Raw genomic sequence first — 19,623 nt, forward strand, 5'->3', positions numbered from 1 at the left:
AGCGCGTTGGACTGAGCTAAATGAAATGTTCCTACTGTGCGCAGGCGCGTGGGGAGCTTAGGCTGAGATTGTCCTCACACAGGGAGCACTTAAAGATGACATCCTGCGCAGGGTCCGGTGCTCCCTCCACACACACACACACACACAAAGACGGCTCTATGCGCCCTGGTATGCCCTTAAACCCTAACCAGAAATGTCACCCTGTGCTTTTTCCCTCTCCTCCCCTCTCAACATAGATCTCTCTCTCTCTCTATCTTTCTCTCTCTCTCTCTCTCTCTCTCTCTCTCTCTCTCTCTTGGGTGTGGCAGTGGAACAGCTGCATCGTGCCAGCACACAGCACATGCCTGACCTCTGACCTTTTTCAAAATAACCAATGGCAGCCCCATAACAGTGCCTAATTGTGGTCTCGGTTTTCCAGCACGTGTGTGCCCCATTATTACTGCTGTTGCTAAGTGACCTGGGAGCGGGTAGAATGTGTCGGGGCGTGGCACGGAACCCATTCGTCTGTCAGAGGGGGCACAGACGCAAGTGGCCAGACATGCTCCATAACCCCACCCATCTCAGGTGAGAGTTCACCTGGCCACAGGTACACAGGGCTGTTTGTGTGCATCCCCATCATAGGAACCGCCCTTGTGCGATCTTTCTCAGCAACTTCTGCAGGGATGAGCAGTTCTGTAACTAACTACACAAGATTTATATTTATAGCTTGTTGAGTTGAGGTAGGCCTACACTGAATGAGCAAACTAATGTCAGCTGAACAGTAAAGGTTTTTAACTAATCACAGTTTTCAGTTTTGATGTTCATTCCTCAAGTAATCACAAATGAATCCAACACACTCCAATATTCTGCTATGGGAACCCAACTTGTGTGACTCACATCACAGATTAATTTGTATTTCTAGAACGTGCATTAACTTTGTATAACCAAACGGCATGTCGTCCATTATCCCTAACCTGCATGACATTCCAATGTCAAACGCAAAATCATGTTAAAACATCAAAGTGAAGAAAGTGGCCGTCTTATAAAACAGGTGTTAGCAGGCAAAGGACCTGTTTTTGCATGAGAATGCTTCACTGAATTATAATCAAGGGCTGACTAATTGTCACAAATTGCATTGGGGAAGAAAAAAAAACTACAGCCCTAGTGATGGATTCCTTACAATCCTTTATGCACTGTTCAGCTCAAAGAAAGAAAGGGGGTTTACAAAGTTGATGTGCAGTCCGCTTTCCACCCAAACATGAGACAGGGAGAGAGAGGGAAGGAGGGAGAGAGGGAGAAAGAGCGAGAGTTATTCTATGTCTGGCCGAGATGGTCTTTGTGCGTGTGTCACTGCATGTGAGCTTACAGCCTTTGGATTTGAGGACCCCCTGCCGGGGTGTTTACCACCTCAGCGAACACGGAGCCCAGCATAACAGATGTGAGAAGGGGAGCGGATGACAATGAGCAAGGGAAAAGTTCCGCCGGTCTGTATTTGTGGGCACAGTGGAACGAATTCTGGCAGAGATCCTCCAGCAGCCTGTTTGAAAGGAGGAGACAAACGCGACTTTGACATCGATTCCCATTTCTACAATATCCAGTGATTTAATGAGCGCAGCCCTCAGAACGGCGGCAGCCTACTGATGTCTTTCTCTACTTTCCCTGCTGCTTGCTAGAGTTTGGTCCCACCCCTATGCGAAACGCGTTGTCGCCAAGGAAAAAATCTTATTCAGTCCTCTCTTTTTTTTGCCTCTCCCCGGCATCAAGTGCAATCCACAGCGCGGAGCCTGGCTCCCACTTCCCACTGCCTTTTTGGTGGACGGGATTTCAGAGGGAGCGGACTGTCGCCCACTGATAAGAATACCTCGGGGATGAAGTTTTAAATTCTCTCTCCTATCTGGGATACTACTGAATAAACAAATAACCCACTGCGGATATCTGTTATCCATCAATCGAATGCTATCAGGTATGATGCCTTTACTGTTTTTGCAACAAAGGAGACTGGATGTATTGGTTAATTAATTCAGACACTGAAGACCGAAGTCTCGCTGGTGTTCTCTGAGGAGACATTGTTAGTATTTTTGGGGAAACGTCCACGGATGGTTATAATCTGTTATTGCATAATCTATTAATCCAGACTAATTATCAACTCAAAATATGTTCTTGTATTTTCAGTAGGCTATATTCAGTTGTGAATGGGAAATAAACTTTAGAAATGACTAAGGGAATATATTAAAGTCGGATTCTCAATTGAACTTTTGTTTTAGTTCCAGTCTATGCAATTTGGCAATGCAATTTTGTTGATGATGTTTATTGGCTATTAGGCATATTCTGTGACTTTTATTATACACCCGATACAGCAAAGTGTCGGATACAGCATCTGTTTCTTTCTCTCTGTTAACATATGTGAAGGTATTATTTGAAAAAAAACTGAGGAAGTGATTTGGACCTATGGCTTTTGGATAAAGTGTTGGCTCTGAGATTTTTCAATTCTTTTCATCTTTATAACGGCATTTTGTTTTTAGTCACGCTGTTTTGTCGGGTCGTATAGAACAACCAATGATGATTCGTGATGCTGAAATAACATTGGGTCAAGATGAAGAAACTCTCCCCTCCACTTGTAATTTCATCAATTTAGCCTATTTGATGTTGAAGTGAACACTGCTCTCCTAGTCATAAACGCCTCTGGATGAATCCTGCCATTATAGGCGATCTCTAGCGCCATCCGTTGGTTAGAGATCATGCAGCAAAGTTAATGTGCTGATCTATGGAATTCCCGCGAATCCTGACTGGAGTGGAAATATGCGGTGGCGCTTATGAAGCCTACTCACAGGCTGCTGCAGTCTAATGGAAAGTCCCTTACAGAGAGACAGCGATTTGGACCACAGCATTAGGCCTACATAAACATAGTTTCATCATCCCATCACCTTTGCGCTGGTTAATTGTCTTATCACTTTGAAACATAGCCTAGGTTACTTTTATTGTCAGCAGTATCGGTTTATTAAACGCAGAAAATGAAAGAGTTGAAGGAGAATCAAAGGAAGTTTGTCGCAGGTGCCCAATTCTCCCCATGATATGCGTACGGCGATGCGCGCTGTTTGGACTCCATTTGACCAGGGCGCTTTGCTTTTTCACTAATAATTCCAAAAGGTCCCACACTTTCAGTGAAACTGTGAGACGCTCATGGTTTTCATTGGCTCGAGCCAAATAGGAAAGTCCCTTATGACGGACATTGTTCCTGGGTGGGGTATCTGTGCTGTGGGGGCCGACTGGGACGTTTTGCGCATGGGAGCGAGGATTAATGAGAGGGTGTATATCGTATCTACTTGGGCGACGTCGCCGTGCTCTCTCAGAGGAAACATTTCCCTATGGGACAGGCGCTGTCCGATGGAGGACAGTGTCTCCGGAGTCACGCTGCATGCTCGCTTAATCAGAAGGGAATGTGCGAGGGCCCCTAGGACATGGAGGGCATCTGTGCTACATTTGGCCGTGAGCTTGAATGACAGATGTGCCGTTGCCTGTCACGTATGATCCATACAGCCAGGCCCGTGACAGCCTGCAATCATTCGCCGCTTTCATGCTCTTAAAATTACATGTGCATGATAATGTGGTCGGTCAGAGTAGGGCGAAGCCACATGATCAGTCCTAATGGAAAATGGGGTTCCATTCACTGGAAATGACCATCGTTCTGGAAGTGGAACGCATGTGCTATTTGCCTTTTAGCGCATTGCAAAGTGATGGTCTGGTGGAAGCATTAGCCTAACTACTCTCACTCTCAACCCTGCAACGTCACCTATTAGAGTGGGTTGTTTCAGCGTTAGATTCAGGCAGACTTGTTGATTAGCTTGGCTACGACGGGCCACATTCAATCCCCAACATCTCCGGACTCGCTGAAAGCACAGAAGCTCAAGTCGTCGCAGCAGCAGCAGCAGACGTAATCAGATACCAGTCATTACCGACAGCTAACGGTACTGCAAGAGGCAGGCATCCAAACCGCCGACTTCAGTGGAAGCACAGGGACCGTGCCCCCTCGCCCCCCTTCTTCCTCAAACCTCTGGTTCACCGCAGGATTCATCAATCTCTTCTAACCATAGAGCCTATGTCAACGGAATAGCACGCTGAGGCGTTTTAGAGACTACCGAGAGTCTATAAGAAAGACGTGGCTTCAGAGACTATGGTAATCACTGGCTTCATGTGCAGACTGAGTGCGTGTAGGCTGTCCGGGGCCGTGGTGTTAGTGGGCTTAAATATGACCAAGCAAAGGCAGGGAACAGTTAATCTAACTGGTTTGCAACTGTATGTTTAGAAAAAACACTCAAATCTCTCTCTCTCCACACACACACACACACACACACACACACACACACACAGACAGACAGACAGTGATGACCTACCCAGTGGTTCCTTTAATTACAGCATAAGGCAATCGTGAGCATGACCTCTATGCTGGTTTTCACAGCTTTGAATCACTGTTAGTGAGCACATGCTTGCCTTTGAATCACTTGAGTTGTGCTCACTTACTGTAAACCAAACATAAGTAGGCCATATGTTCTGAGTTTATCACAGAAAAACGTGTTATCAACCACACATTTGAATGAATAAACACATTGTGAGTATATTAAAAGTTGAAAAGTTCAAAATCATGAACATTTGTGATGGGCCTGCACTGGTCTCAAAAGCTGACTGCTGAAGCCATGGCCAACCTGGGTTAAGGTGTTCCTCTCAATTGTCCTACCACATATTGGGCGCCTCTCATTCGTGTTTTATACATCCTCCCTTCCTTCCTCGGTCCTCGCCCTCATTGATCTACATAAAGAATGATGGGGCGGCAACAGTGGGATAGTCTATCCAGTGTTAGTTATAGATCAGTGGGAACGAGCCTGGAGGACCGAGCATCAAGGATCGAGGAGAGAAGTTGAGAGGCACCCATAGCTCCAAACATGTCAGCTGATTTTACAGTTTTTCTCGATTGTTAACACACATTTTCTGAAAACATGCCTCATATTCTCAGAACTCTACACACAAATCCAAAACAACACACACAATGGGCAAAACTCCACAATTCTCCTGCAAAATGACACTTTACCTTCAAAACAATGTAATTTCTCCTCAAAATGCTCTTTTGTTCTCAAGAGACACACACAAACCATCATATATCAAGACATTTACAAGGACCAGTTGAACACTGATGTGCTCAGTGTAAAACACTGCGATGAATTGAAAACACTTCTTCTCCATTCATTATAATGACTTGGGCCTTTTTTACGTTCAGTGTTACACTACAAACAGTACTACAAACAGTAGATAAGCTGATACAGTAAGTTGATATGCTTACCCTATCAGTATTTTGAAATATCTCATTGTTTTCTATTATTTTTCTTTGTATTTCCCGTAATGTTATGCCATTTTTTCTAGGACAATGCTCATGAATTCAGTTTCCTGTTCAGGAGACAGAAGCCCTTGTGTTGGTAATCTTTTGGCTGCCAAACAAATAGTAAAATACTGTAACCTATGTAGGAATACAAAGTAGGATTACTTTCCCCAAATACTTGAAACATACTTTATTTTTACAGTCCTACAGAACAGCCCACAGGCAATACTGTACTACTGTGCTCATTGAGCTGTATTGTACTGTCCGGTACTGTACTGTATTGATACGCAGCACTGCAATGTTCTAGTGGCTCGGATCTCATCAGAGATTACGGTCCTTGGCCTCCCCATCCTCCTCCTCTTACTCTCACTCCTCTGGATCTGCCTCTGCCTGTACTACTACTGTAATACTAAAGCTCTGATTGTTAATTGTAAGACTGTGTGACAGGAGTTTGCCCATCTGATGAGTCAGTGTGCATGGTAGGGCAGTTAGCTTTAGAATTTGAATGGCAGTGTGTTCTTTGTGAAAACAAGAGATTTTCTTCATGAAAATTGTGTCTAATGCACAGAATTGTGTGTAGTGTTTTGAAAACAGTGTGTTATAGAACTGCAATTTGAGTGTAAAGCCGAAATTGTGCTTATAGTTCAGCAGAATCGGTTCAGGAGGTTGGTGCATGAGCTACATATTACTGGAATTGTGTCTCAAGTACCAGAAATTGTGTGTAAACGATTGAGAAAAACTGTAATTAGCGCAACTCTCAGGCCAGACAAACGAGCTAGCTGAACACACCTGTGTTAAGGGCCGTTCACAACAGAGATGATAAGTGTAGCTACTCATGGGTTTCAGGTCCCTTCCCACAGATGTATAAAACCAAGCACCAAGATTATGAATACAGGCTGCGTGGTGCTTGATTATACATCTGTGGGAAGGGACCTGATGAAACCCATATAATAATATTGAGTGTCCGCACTGACCAACAAGAAGCAATAAGTCTCTCTTCAGGAATGTGGTGTCTAAAATGTAATGGATTCAGATTGGCTGGCAGTTTTTTATAGTTCTCAAATTATTCTGAGATTGATCCTCAATCCTCGATGATATCGTTCTTCATGTCGTTATTGTTATAGTTTTTGTAGACATTGTCCTACATATTAGAACAATACTTTTTTGCAGTTATTGTTCTTGGTATGAATGGCCCTTTAAGTGCACAAAATATGCATCTTGTGCAAAACTGGAAAACAGATATGTCACAATCCTTCTAGTTTTCTGACCTAAACAGATGTTTCCAAACAAATCTCCAATTTTGGTTTACAGGATCCTTAATATTCTGGCATCCACAGAAGACACATCTAGGATATGCAGGATTGGTAAACAGACTGAATTGGCAAAACAAACCTCTTTTACAGATTTGTCTACCCACAGATGTGGAAAACTCCTACCACATAGGCCTGCTTGCTATAACTATTCAGTAAACCAGCTTTGCTTAATTTGCACAACCAACTGCAGCCAGTGAGTCAGCTCCTTATTGATGTCACTTGTCACCTGTGTGAAGTGCCCAGGCAGAAGGATTGGACTGACAGGACTTTTACCTTTGGGGGTTTGTCCACCTGCTAAAGCCTACCTTACACTGACAAGATTTGGGAAAGATTCTTGAAAGACTGTAGTCTTTTGAGTAAAGCTTGAATGAGGGGCATTAGTTAAAAGACTACAGTCTTTCAAGAATCTTTCCCAAATCTGGTCAGTGTAAGGTAGGCTTCAGTTGACTCTGAGGACGAGAGGTTATGCTAAATGGGGAAATCAGAAGGGCTCATTCGACTTCAGGCAGCACTGCACAGATCTGACAACATGTGATGCACACTGGCCCTAACGCAATGGCATGTTTGCATTGTGCAAAAGTGCTAGATCTGTGCAGCCCTGCATGAAGTTGAATGAGCCTATTGCATCATCAATAACCCCTTTTAGGACCGTCTCAAAGAATCAGAACACTGGAAATGATTGGGTTCAAAAATCTAACCCCATAAATCAGTACCACATATAATACAGTCTTTACACATTTTCAGGAGCAGTGTTTCCCAACTAAGTTCAGATTTAGTTTTACAGGGACTTTTGAACTTACCCTTGGGGATCAATAAAGTATCTATCTATCTATCTATCTATCTATCTATCGATCTATCTTAAGTAATCAGCTGAAATCATGACAACTGATCTGAGTCACGAGAACATTGCACAGCTGATCCTCACTCTAACCAATCCCCTAACCTTTAGCTTGTGGTCATGCTCAGGTAGTAGTCACAAGCCCCTCTCACATCTTAGGGGCCCCTTCTCAACCTCTCTCCTCTCTCCTCGATCCTCGGTCCGCCAGCTCATTCCCACTGATCTATAAAGAATGATGGGGTGGCGACAATGGGATAGTCTAGTGTTCATTATATATCAGTGGGAACAAGCCGGAGGACCGAGGAAGGAAGTAAGGAAGGGAGGATAGCTAAAAAGACGAACGAGAAGAGCCTAGGGAATAGGTTCAGGATCAGACAGGTCTTTGGGGAGGATGTTTTCAATCTATCCGTCTGTGTCCATCTTGTGGTGCACATTGGTACTGCAGCAGAACTTGATGATGATATAATGATGATGATGTAATATTCTGAGGTATTACCAGGTCACGAATGAGGTAGCCAACTGAAATAGTGTTTGCTCCTAAATATTTGTAACGCTTGTCATGGTCACTAAAGTCTCACGGGCAAACGCATGATTTCTGTATACATTAGGACTATGTAAACGTTCATTGTGAGGTCGAGCATAAGTACCGTATCTTATACACCATTTTGTATATGTTTCTTCCTGATTATGACTCATCCTTGTGTTGATTTAGTGAGGACTGGCCGTGAAGTATGCTGCGCTCTCTCCATCATTAGTTTCCTATCTCAGAAACAGCCTGTTTGGACAGAATACAGCATGTAAACTCTGCATGAACTTTACCTTAACTAATCTTATGTCTGGACCAGAGCTCTCAAATGAAACAGAACTGCAGGTCTAAAGACAGCCAGCAGTGACTGCTGCTCAGCGGGCTGAGTTTGACATTAGGACTGAAGGTGTAGTTAGCCTCAGCATCAAGCTAGCAGATTGGAACTGTGGAACACTGAAGACCCAGCTGAACATCTGTCGAACAAAGGAGGATGTAAGCCAAGGCTGTTGTCTACAACAATTAGCCATAGTTAGCTCAAGATCAAGCACTTGACTGTTAGTTCAAGATCGTGCACTTAACTGTTACATAGAAAACACACTGCACACAGGGGAATGGCTGTGGCAAGAGCTCAGAAAAACAGAATGGCAGAAATAACAGTGAGCTGTTAGCCTGGGTGTTCCCATGCTGCCCAAATACGAGAAAATGAACATTTGGTTCCCAGACCACGTCTCATTGAGAAGTGGTGGTGTTAGCCAGGCTAGTAAGCTGTAATAACTTGCTTAAGTAGTCTTTCCAAAGTCATGAAAATTAACACCTGCCCGGTTCACCTCTGAAAAGAACAGTTACAGTCGTTGAACCTCCTCAAATAAGCACGATTTACAGTCTGACATCTTCAATGCCAAACCCAGACTTGCCATTCATCATTCACATGGTTATCAATGCCTCCTACTCTCTCAAACAAATCCCTGGAAGAGAGAGAGAGAGAGAGAGAGAGAAAGAGAGAGATTGAAAGAGGTGTAATGTGTGATCTGCTGATCTGTAGTTGTGAGCAGCCTTGTGTTATCTACTTCTGCAATTTGTTGAGAAACCCTGAGTCTGGTGCAGCATGAGAGAGAGAGTTTATGTTGCTGTTGAATAGATTTGTTTCCTGACATTCATAATGTGCATCATATCTTGTCATCTCGTGATTTCCCTCCCTATCACTTATCCATACATGAGATTATATGTGTATGGGAGTGTGTGTGCATGAATTTCAATCATGGACTTGTGGCTACTGTTGAGGTATTGTATGTGCAATGATAATCACACCATCCTTTTCCCTTTTCTCTCTGTGTGTGTGTGTGTGTGTGTGTGTGTGTGTGTGTGTTCTCAGGCCTAGGAGCTTGGTCAGTGCAATGGGCCCCTTACCCGCGTGTGTGCTGCTCTCGGTGGCGCTGTGCGTCCTGGCGGCGGTGCGGAGTGTGAGCGCGGCGGACGCCTCCGTCGTCGACGACGACGACTACACCTGGCCGCAGTGGTCGGTGCCGCTGGTGCGCGAGAAGCGGACGGTGCACCTGAGCAACCCGGCCTTCTCCGCGCCCGCCCGCGCCCAGCTGCACGCCACCTGCGGCATCGAGTGCCAGCGGGGCCTGCCGGACCCCAGCGTGTCCGAGCTGGAGCGCCTGCTCTCGTACGAGACGGTCTACGAGAACGGCACGCGCACGCAGACCACCATCGCCCTGCAGGGGCTCGACGAGGCCGCCGCCCGGCCCGTCTGGCCCGGCGTCGACCCGTCCGGCCGCTCGCGGCGCAAGCGCGAGGTCTACGGCGTGGACACGCGCTTCACCATCGCCGACAAGCAGTTCTCCACCAAGTACCCGTTCTCCACCTCCGTCAAGATCTCCACGGGCTGCTCGGGCGTGCTGGTGTCCCCCAAGCACGTGCTGACCGCCGCCCACTGCATCCACGACGGACACGACTACGTGAGCGGCGCGCAGAAGCTGCGCGTGGCCGTGCTCAAGGAGCGCTCCAAGCGCCGCGGGAAGGGAGGCGGCAAGGGCGGGCGCGGCGGAGGCGGCGGGCGCGGGAGGGGGCGCAAGCGCAAGGGCGGGCGAGAGGAGGACAACGCCATCGACGCCAACGAGGAGGCGGAGGACGACGAGGAGGAAGCGCCGGAGGAGGCGAGAGGAGGAGGCGGCGGCGGGGAGAGGCAGGGGAGGCGCAGGGGCCGGAAGGGACGAAGCCGCAGCCGGAGGAGCGCGGACGCCGGTCAGCCGTCTTTCCGCTGGACCACCGTCAAGCAGACGCAGGTGCCCAAGGGCTGGTTCAAGGGCGAGTCCAAGAACGTCTCGGCCGACTACGACTACGCCATCCTGGAGCTGAAGCGATCGCAGAAGACCCGCTACATGGACCTCGGCGTGGTGCCCTCCATCAAGAAGCTGCCCGCCGGACGCATCCACTTCTCAGGCTTCGACGACGACAGACCGGACCAGCTGGTGTATCGCTTCTGCTCGGTGTCGGAGGAGTCCAACGACCTGCTGTACCAGTACTGCGACGCCAAGCCGGGCTCCAGCGGCTCCGGAGTCTACATCCGCCTGAAGGAGCCGGGCAAGAAGCGCTGGAAGCGGAAGATCGTCGGCGTCTTCTCCGGGCACCAGTGGGTGGACGTGAACGGCGCCCAGCAGGACTACAACGTGGCCGTTCGCATCACGCCCCTCAAGTTCGCTCAGATCTGCCACTGGGTCCACGGAGACTCCAGCATCTGCCAGGCCACCTGAGCGCAGGTGACATAACCACCAAACGCTTCCCCCCCACCCCCCCTCACCTCCCCCACCCCCCCCGTACTGCTCCTAGTTCCGCTCTAGATTTCCAACAGCAGTAGAGAACTCTGGCTTCAGAAAGTAAAAGCCTTACCACATATCGGTTTTAACCTGTTCATTTAACACGTGGGTGATTTCACTACTTAGCTGATCCAACTGGCTGAGGATGAGCTGGTTTAGTGAATGGTTGGGACATCTGTAGTGGGACTTTTACTCTCTAAAGCCGTATTTTTTTGCCTCCCACGCCTCCTCTTCACCCCCCAATAGAAGCCAGACTAGGGAATCTGGATCTGGCCTGGTGCTCAGCCAGTTCTGTCTCTGGAGTCAGCGGCCATCTTGGGCAGTTAGGCCTCAACGTTCCTGGCAGATCACCACCGCCTTCGTTGCATCAGTTGCACACCAGTGACTACACAGACATTTCTGTTGGTAATAGCAGAACTTTTCAAGGGATAAGAAAAAGAAGAAGGAGGAGAAGAAGAAGAAGAAGTTTCTTCAGTTGTTGTTGTTGTTTTTATTTATTTAATTTCAAAAAACAAACACGCTTCTGAAAAAAAATCACAGTGCCAAGACTGGACGTACAGTAGCATTAGTTTGTTTGCTCTTTCTTTAAAGGCAGTACTTTTTCAGGCAGTTTCAGTGAGATTTTGACAGCTTTTCTGCACTGAAGCATTTCCTCTTTGGTATTTGTTTTTGTCAGCCTGCATCCTCTGTTCTCCCTCTTTTAAGATTACTCAGTCACATCGTAATCAGTGTTGCTTTGTAAAAAAGAGAGGCTTTTACTTTTATGACTGACCTTCCACTTTTTGAATTGATAATATAGGTAGGTGATGGCTTTATAAAAAATATGACACAGAAAAAAAATGTCTTTTTCTGAGACAATAAAAAAACATACTTGGTGTACACCTGCATAAGTTCTTTGAGAATGCACACGTTTAATAAATAATTCCAATAGATCTGAGGATGATTTTTAAAAATATATATATTTTGATGCCATTTCTTTTTATATAAAATAGCTATGTTTTTTTTTTTTTTTTTTTTTTAATAATTTCACTTTGAATTAGTAATTAATTACTAATGAATTAAGTTGCGATATCAGCCGTATTCCTAGAAGTATTTCCTTATATCTCCTTATCTTTAATAACATATGCAGTAGAGTTTTATGTGGGTTCGGTGTTCATGCACATAACCTTTGGGTGCTTCAGAAATCACTTGGTGCTAAATTAAAACGTAAACCGTTTTTAAAGACCTGTCAGAATATAATTTGAGAGACTAGTACTGTACCTATGTTTCTAATAAGAGGCTAACTTGATGAGGTCATTGGACCAAGGCTTATTTAAAACCCTTTACAAGAAGGGGAGAGATTTAGTTCAATTTGTGAGTATTTTTAGACATACTAGTACATGTACAATCCAGTGTGTTCATATAAATTTGTCTTGATTTAAAAATCCTTTGCTGAAATCTTGTCTATTTTGTACATCCGTTCTTTTTTTTCTTCTTTTTTTAAAAAATAAAACACTTTCAAATTGTCAAATTGAGGACCAAATAAAAAGATTAAAAAAAACAACTTGAATGACGTTTATTTGTTTCAGACTTGGAAATACGTTAATATTGTTGCATGACAACCCATAATAATGACAAAAACAAATGTCCAAAGTGTCCTTCTCAGAAGGACTACCGTTGAACAATTAGTAAGCTACAATTAGCCATGGACATGTAATTTATCAAAAAATGATTTATGCAAAAATGGCTATAGTCGGTAAGTTACAGAATTATTGTCTGTCATAGGGCCCAAGGGTCGTATTCAGACTGCAAGAGTGGCATGTGCATTGCTAGTCTATTCCGTGGCCTCTGCGTCACGTTTGGTATTTGCATTCATTCCAGAATGTTTTTTGATGTGGCTGCTGTGGTCAGTCAACCTAAAACAACTCTTCACTGTATTTTTTAATGGATATACTACTGTAGGCTACACTATTCCTTGACACCATATTATATTAAGGGTACCACCTACTGGTCAGGCTTATGTACTACAGAGTTTTCACCCATTTTTGCGTTTCCATATGGATATAATATAAGGATATATTTGAGAACGCAAAGAGAAAAGCGGGCAGCCTGCGCTTTATCAAGAGACGAGAGAACCTACATGTGCCTGTGCTGTAGTAAACTGAGCTTATAGACTAGAGACACTTATAGTAACAATGAGGTTCATATAGTGAGAACTGTTCAACATCCTGAGATCATGCGAATTTGTTTACTTTCTGAATGAATCTAGAATAGATACATGAAGCCTATGTTTGGTAGATAGATACTCCACATCTACTGGCACCATGACATCCACTCCCAGTGTTATCTTGACAAGGTCTCACTAAATGAAAACCTATCCATGAATAATTGCAACATACACAAAGAGAATCCAAAGCAAGCATCCGTTGAGCTTGCTCCAAGTTGAGGGGGGGGGAAAAATAGACATGTATTTTGTTTGGTCAGTGAGTTTATTGCATCTCCGAGGTCTTACATGCACTGAAAAGGGGCATCATAAACAAAAATAAACCAGTCCTTAAATAAACAAAAGCATTTTTAAATTAAAAAATAAATGCGTCTTTCCCCCCCCCCATCTCCCTCCCCAAGATTCTATCAGGTCCATCATTTGTTTCACAAAAACGGTCGACTTACAGTCACTTGAAATGACGACACATAGAGCTACCAGTTATATAGGGTAACTGTACAGAATTTGACTGGATTCCATTGGGTTCTACTGAGCTGCCTTGTAACACATTAGAAACACTGTTCAACAGTGACCTTATATCCAGGTGCAGAGGTCCCACTGTGCCAACTACACTTCCTACTCCTCACCAGCAGAGGGAGCAGTGGGGATGCGGTGGTGCTGGACAACCAAAGAGTGGACGAGGCCCGGGTTAAGACCAAACTCCAAGGAAAAGCAGGTTAAGGAGGCCAGTCTCCAAACTAGGCATCTTCTACAGGAATACAAAAATAACACTAAAAGTACCACCCTCAGTCTGGCAATAACAAAGCACTAGCAACTATGAGTCAAACACAACATTTCACTGACAAGGACAACGTGACCAGCAGGAATGGATTGGTCACTCAAACATGGACTTTTTTAATCACAGGCTGTTGTTCTTATGGTTCTTTCAGCACTTACACACACTCCAGCTACTTTTATTTTTATAGTTTTGCAGTCAAAGTCTACAAGACAAAATCGAAGAAGAAACATTTTGAAGTGCTCTCCAAAAATAAAAAAAGGCCGATATGCACCCGTGGATAAAATATCCTCAAATGTAAACAACAGTTTGACCACTTCAATAAATAAACAATGCAATAAAGTGACTAAATAAATAAAGTATGGATAAAAATAAATAGACACATTGTTGGTCAGAAATTCAAAAGCTGACAACTTGTTCTTCATTTATGTATATTTCACTTACATATCCATATATTCATATTTGTTACCCAACATATTTGTTTGATAATGGGATATAATTACCACATAAATTCTTATCATTTAATATCAGACTCACATCAATACACGCCGTTCACATACATACAGAGTATTCAGAAATTCCTCGGATGCCCCTGTACTGTTTCTACATAGAGCAGTCAACTTACTGTACTTTTGCAAAATGACACAAGTTACATTTCGCATAAACAGGTGCACAGGGGCGAGAAGGCGTGGAGAGACTGTGTCCAGACACCAAAGGTTCAACAGTACACACACACACACACACACACACACACACACACACACACACATACACACACACATTCCACACACTCATGCGCACGCATGCACGCATGCATGCACACACATACACACACACACACACACACACACACACACACACACACACACACACACCATCAACACTTGAAAAGAACCTTAAAGAGATATTCCATCTTTCTCATTTATTTTTAAGCATTATGCATAATTTTTCAATGGTTCTGTTTTTTTTTTAGTTCTTTTTTGTTTGGACAAAAAGATTACATCAATATAAGCACAATCTCATTCTCTCTATTTCTGTCTACCTCTCTCTCTCTCTCTCACTCATTCTCTCTCTATTCTATCTTTCTATAGCTTCAGCCTTTGTGCTACACATTTAAGAGATCAGGGGAGAAGGGCACTGAGGAGAGAGTGTGTGTGTGTGTGTGTGTGTGTGTGTGTGTGTGTGTGTGTGTGTTGGGGGAGGAAGGGGGCGGGGGGGGGCAGGGGCAGTCGGGGGCTCCTTTCATCTTGGGGGTTCAGGGGGCTGTCGGTAAAGACCAGGCAAACGTGTTCCACTCCAATCCAGACTAAAGGAAGAAAATCTGAAAGTAGAGGACACAGAACTACCGTCAGCACAAACCGCGTCAAAACGTTTACGACAGCTAGGAGATCATGACTAGGATTCATGACGAATCCTGAATGACTTGTATATGAAAATGACCCTGATGAAGGCGTAAGCCGAAACGTTGGTCAATAAAGTGTGCCAAGACACTTTTGTTTAAATTTAGGATTCATGACAGTCAAACTTCAGACTATTTTTCCACTGGATACTGTTACTGATAATGCAGATGGTGACACATTCATGTGTCGTGTGACATTCGGAGCTCCTTCAAATGGCGGCCTGACACCTGGCTGATGCCCCATAGCTTCAGCGGCCTACCTGGGTGATCACATGAAGTCCTTGAGGTTGAGGTCAGCCAGGGGGTCTTTTGGCTTCTTAGGGCTCTGGACAGCAGGCCCAGGGGACAGCTGGGGGTCGGGGAGGGGGGGGGGGGGGGTAACAACGGATAAAGGTAAATAGACAACATATGGTTCATTTGAACAACATATTGCTTTAATATGCTTAAAATGTGTCTTAAATAGGCAGCTGCAACATTTGTGTTGAATGCACATTGTTTGTGTGTGTGTGTTTGCTTGTAAGTGTGAGTGTGCGTATGTGTGTGTGTGTTTGCTTGTGAGTGTGTGTGTATGTGTGTGTATGTGTGTTTGCTTGTGAGTGTGTGTATGTGTGTGTGTGTGTGTGTGTGTGTGTGTGTATGTGTGTTTGCTTGTGAGTGTGTGTGTGTGTGTATGTGTGTGTGTGTGTGTGTGTGTGTGTGTGTGTGTGTGTGTGTTTGCTTGTCTGTTTACCGGTGCCCCTGGTGCAGCGGCGGCTGCTCCAGCGAAAGGAGGTCTCATCATGGGCTGTCCCATCATCGGAGCTCCCATGGGGGCCATCATAGGAGCACCAGGAGCACCCACAGCAGGCTGAGGAGCGGAGAGGGGAGAGGGGAGAGAGTGTGTGTGTGGGGGAGAGGAGGGGAGAGGAGAGAGTGTGTGCGAGAGAGAGGTGGGAGAAGAGAGAGTGTGTGTGTGTGTGTGTGTGGGGGGGGGGGGGGGGGGAGTGATTGAGAGAGAGGGAGGAGAGTAGAGGATAGAGAGAGGGACAGAGAAAGAGAGAAAGAGAGAGAGAGATGGAGTTAGGGGACGCGAGTGGGAGAGGGGGAGAAGAGGGGGAGAGAGAGGGAGAAGGGAGGTAAAAGGTTTTTAAATCATTTTATTATACAGGTCTTCAGAATGTTGCAGAGAGGTCCATTAACATGAACGGACCTTTCCAACATTCAGAGGTCTGATAATTCTGTAAAATGGCCGCTGCACTGCTGCCAATGGCAACCGGTCTGTCATGTCATTCCTTGAGTAGTGCATTCGCTTATCATAATGGAATATCATCTTGTCGTTAATTAGTTGCTATGCAACATCTAAAGCTTTACATTTTATTTGTGCGACAAACTGTTTGTTTCTCAGCAGAAGCCACGAAACTGTATAACAAAATAATGTTAAAAGACACATTGTGTGAAGTTTCTTTCCTCGTTTTGACAAATAGGCATATAATAAGCGGGATAATGCATTGTTTGCCATCATTATTGGAAAATAAGTCCCTCCTGGGCAAACAGGACCTGGGATACAGGAAAATGAGAAAAATAAGAGGCTATGCTACTAAAACTAATAATCAGAGACATGTTTCAGTAGTGTGATCTTACTTAAACGCTACTCAGAATTAGAAATATGTTTCAGTAGTGTGGCCTTACTAAAACACTACTCGGAATCAGAGACATGTTTCAGCAGTGTGATCTCACTAAAACACTACTCAGAATTAGAAATATGTCAGTGTGGCCTTACTAAAACAGTACTCGGAATCAGAGACATGTTTCAGTAGTGTGGCCTTACTAAAACAGTACTCGGAATCAGAGACATGTTTCAGTAGTGTGATCTCACTAAAACGCTACCCAGAATTAGAAATATGTTTCAGTAGTGTGGCCTTACTAAAACACTACTCGGAATCAGAGACATGTTTCAGTAGTGTGATCTTACTAAAACAGTACTCGGAATCAGAGACATGTTTCAGTAGTGTGATCTTACTAAAACGCTACTCAGAATTAGAAATGTTTCAGTAGTGTGATCTTACTAAAACACCACTCAGAATCAGAGACATGTTTCAGTAGTGTGATCTTACTAAAACGCTACTCAGAATTAGAGACATGTTTCAGTAGTGTGATCTCACTAAAACGCTACTCAGGTGTGTGTTCTCAACTCACCATGACAAAGCCCTGCAAGCCTCCTACAGCTGGAGGTGTGGGAGGGGCACCAGGCTGCAGCCGGAGACAGGGTGAACACACACACGCGCACACACACACACACACACACACACACACACACACACACACACACACACACACACACACACACACACACACAGTATCAGTTCAGGCATCTTTATTGATCCAAAAAGGGTAATTCCTTGGCAGCTAACCACATATGTACTGACAAACTCACAGGTAAGTATGTCAAATGAATGGGTCAGTGTGACAATGAGCAACATTTGAAATTGAAATAACAAAATAATAACTCTCACACACACACACACACACACACACACACACACACACACACACACACACCTACATGATATTGGAAAAGATTCAAGAAACAGACAAAAACCTTCCTTATGTTTTTTTCACCCCTCCTGTCATGCCCCATTAATCTATGAATAATCTCGCCTGTATGATTTTATGTATGGTGTCCCCTGTTTGGATAGAACAACACTGAAATGTGATCAGGACAGCGACGACATGAGTTGCTCTCTTACCATCTGAGCCCCAGGGGCTCCCCAGCTGGTCGGGGCCACCTGCGGGGTCCAATGAGCGCCGCCTGTCAGCTTCTTCTCACTCCACTGCTGGTCCCTGTTGGAGCAGACACCTGTCAATCAACCTCACTCAACCCCAATCAATCAATCATCCGTCTATCAATCATATTATGGCTGAGATTCACGCCCCCGAGGTAGAGTGGCACAAACTCAATGCGGAGTGGCTGAGTGGCTCAGCGATTTACTCAAATTACGACTCAGACCAAATCAATCGATCAACTATGACCCAGACTGCACTGATGACAGAGGCCCTGGATCAATACTGCCCACAGACGAGGGGAATGATTGCCTGAGGAGCGCTGATCAATGCAAACCAACAGCAGTTAGAGCTAAAGTGCCTGATTGAGAGAGATCTGGGAATAACACGCATATGAATTTGAACATCTATGGACATGCCTGCAAACACAAAGATGCAAGCACACACAAGCGCATAAACACTCACACACACACACACACTCTCTCTCTCTCTCTCTCTTTCTCTCTCTCTCTCTCACTCTCTCTGTCACACACACACACACACACACACACACACACACACACACACACACACACACACACACACACAAACACACACACAGCAAAACAAAACTCTAAACAGATCTTACTTTTTTTGAGGTCCAGCTCCCAAGTCTGCAATAAAGAGAAAGACAATCAGTTCCAGAACATTAACCAGCACCACACTCTATATCTCTGTTACAACTCCGCATACAAGAGTACTGCTAATAATAAACCATATCATTTAAAAAGGACAGCCATGGTTAAAGACCAGCTGCTACATATCATAACTACAATGGCCCGATCGTGAAAGCCTGCAAAGTCACCACATACTTCCAACCAGGTTTGCTAGGGACGATTCCAGGTCTCCTCCGATGGGTTTGGCAGGTGGGGTTGCAGTGGGTGGGGCGCCTGGAGCAGGCCCTGGGGCTGGAGCTAGCGGAGCTCCAGCAGGCACTAATGGGGCTCTTGCTAGCGGCGCTACTCCTGCTAGCGGCGCTATTCCTGTTAGCGGCGCCATTCCTACTAGCGGCGCCATTCCTGTTAGCGGCGCCATTCCTGCTAGCGGCGCCATTCCTGTTAGCGGCGCTATTCCTGTTAGCGGCGCTATTCCTGTTAGCGGCGCTACTCCTATGGGTACCATGGGCACTAAGGGAGCTAGCGGCGTTGGAGTGGCGGGGGCCATGGGCGTGCCGCCGGTGCTCTGGGGCGTGACTGTGGGCATGAGCAGATCCCCTAATCCGTCGAACACTGGGAGGAAGAGAAGGGAGGAGGAGGAGGAAGAGGAAGAGGAAGAGAGAGCACACAGGTCAGAATGTCACTTGTGTTCTAGAACCTTCCATCTACCATGCGGGACAAAAGAGGATTGGACAAGAGATGACCAGTGCAAACACACAAGTACGGTCTATGATCTTTTGGGCCCCCACTGTCGACTAACAAGGCAGCACCACCTGGAGGGCGCTAGGGTTAGTCAAGGGTTGTGGTTAGGGTTAGGGTTATGGTTATCGGTTAGAGTTAAGGGTTAGGGTCAGGGTTATGGTTAGAGTTAAGGGTTAGGTTAAGGGTTAGGTGCCTTCAAGTCGCCGGTGGCAGCACTGCCTTGAAGTCGACGGTGGGGGCCCAAAA

At 45.3% G+C, this 19,623-nt stretch overlaps 2 protein-coding genes across 2 annotated transcripts in view; one reads left to right on the top strand and one right to left on the bottom strand.

Annotated features, from left to right (window-relative positions):
* The first annotated feature begins 1,683 nt into the window (after window positions 1-1,683).
* On the top strand, window positions 1,684-10,845 carry prss35 (serine protease 35). The gene is made up of 2 exons (XM_062538252.1): window positions 1,684-1,942; window positions 9,397-10,845. The coding sequence occupies exon 2, from the start codon at window positions 9,419-9,421 to the stop codon at window positions 10,778-10,780; it is 1,362 nt and encodes a 453-aa protein (XP_062394236.1). The 5' UTR covers window positions 1,684-1,942; window positions 9,397-9,418; the 3' UTR covers window positions 10,781-10,845.
* Window positions 10,846-15,052: 4,207 nt separating this feature from the next.
* snap91a (synaptosome associated protein 91a) overlaps window positions 15,053-19,623 on the bottom strand; it is a 58,155-nt gene continuing 53,584 nt past the window's right edge. Inside the window, exons 21-27 of the mRNA XM_062537934.1 lie at window positions 18,832-19,248; window positions 18,609-18,633; window positions 17,947-18,040; window positions 17,396-17,449; window positions 15,951-16,067; window positions 15,481-15,569; window positions 15,053-15,142 (exon numbers count right to left, since the gene is read on the bottom strand). Coding sequence (XP_062393918.1) covers window positions 15,489-15,569; window positions 15,951-16,067; window positions 17,396-17,449; window positions 17,947-18,040; window positions 18,609-18,633; window positions 18,832-19,248 — 788 coding nt within the window. The 3' untranslated portion in view covers window positions 15,053-15,142; window positions 15,481-15,488. The remainder of the gene's footprint in view (window positions 15,143-15,480; window positions 15,570-15,950; window positions 16,068-17,395; window positions 17,450-17,946; window positions 18,041-18,608; window positions 18,634-18,831; window positions 19,249-19,623) is intronic.

Source organism: Sardina pilchardus, chromosome 6 (genome assembly GCF_963854185.1).
Source record: "Sardina pilchardus chromosome 6, fSarPil1.1, whole genome shotgun sequence".
NCBI classification, from domain to species: Eukaryota; Metazoa; Chordata; class Actinopteri; order Clupeiformes; family Clupeidae; genus Sardina; species Sardina pilchardus.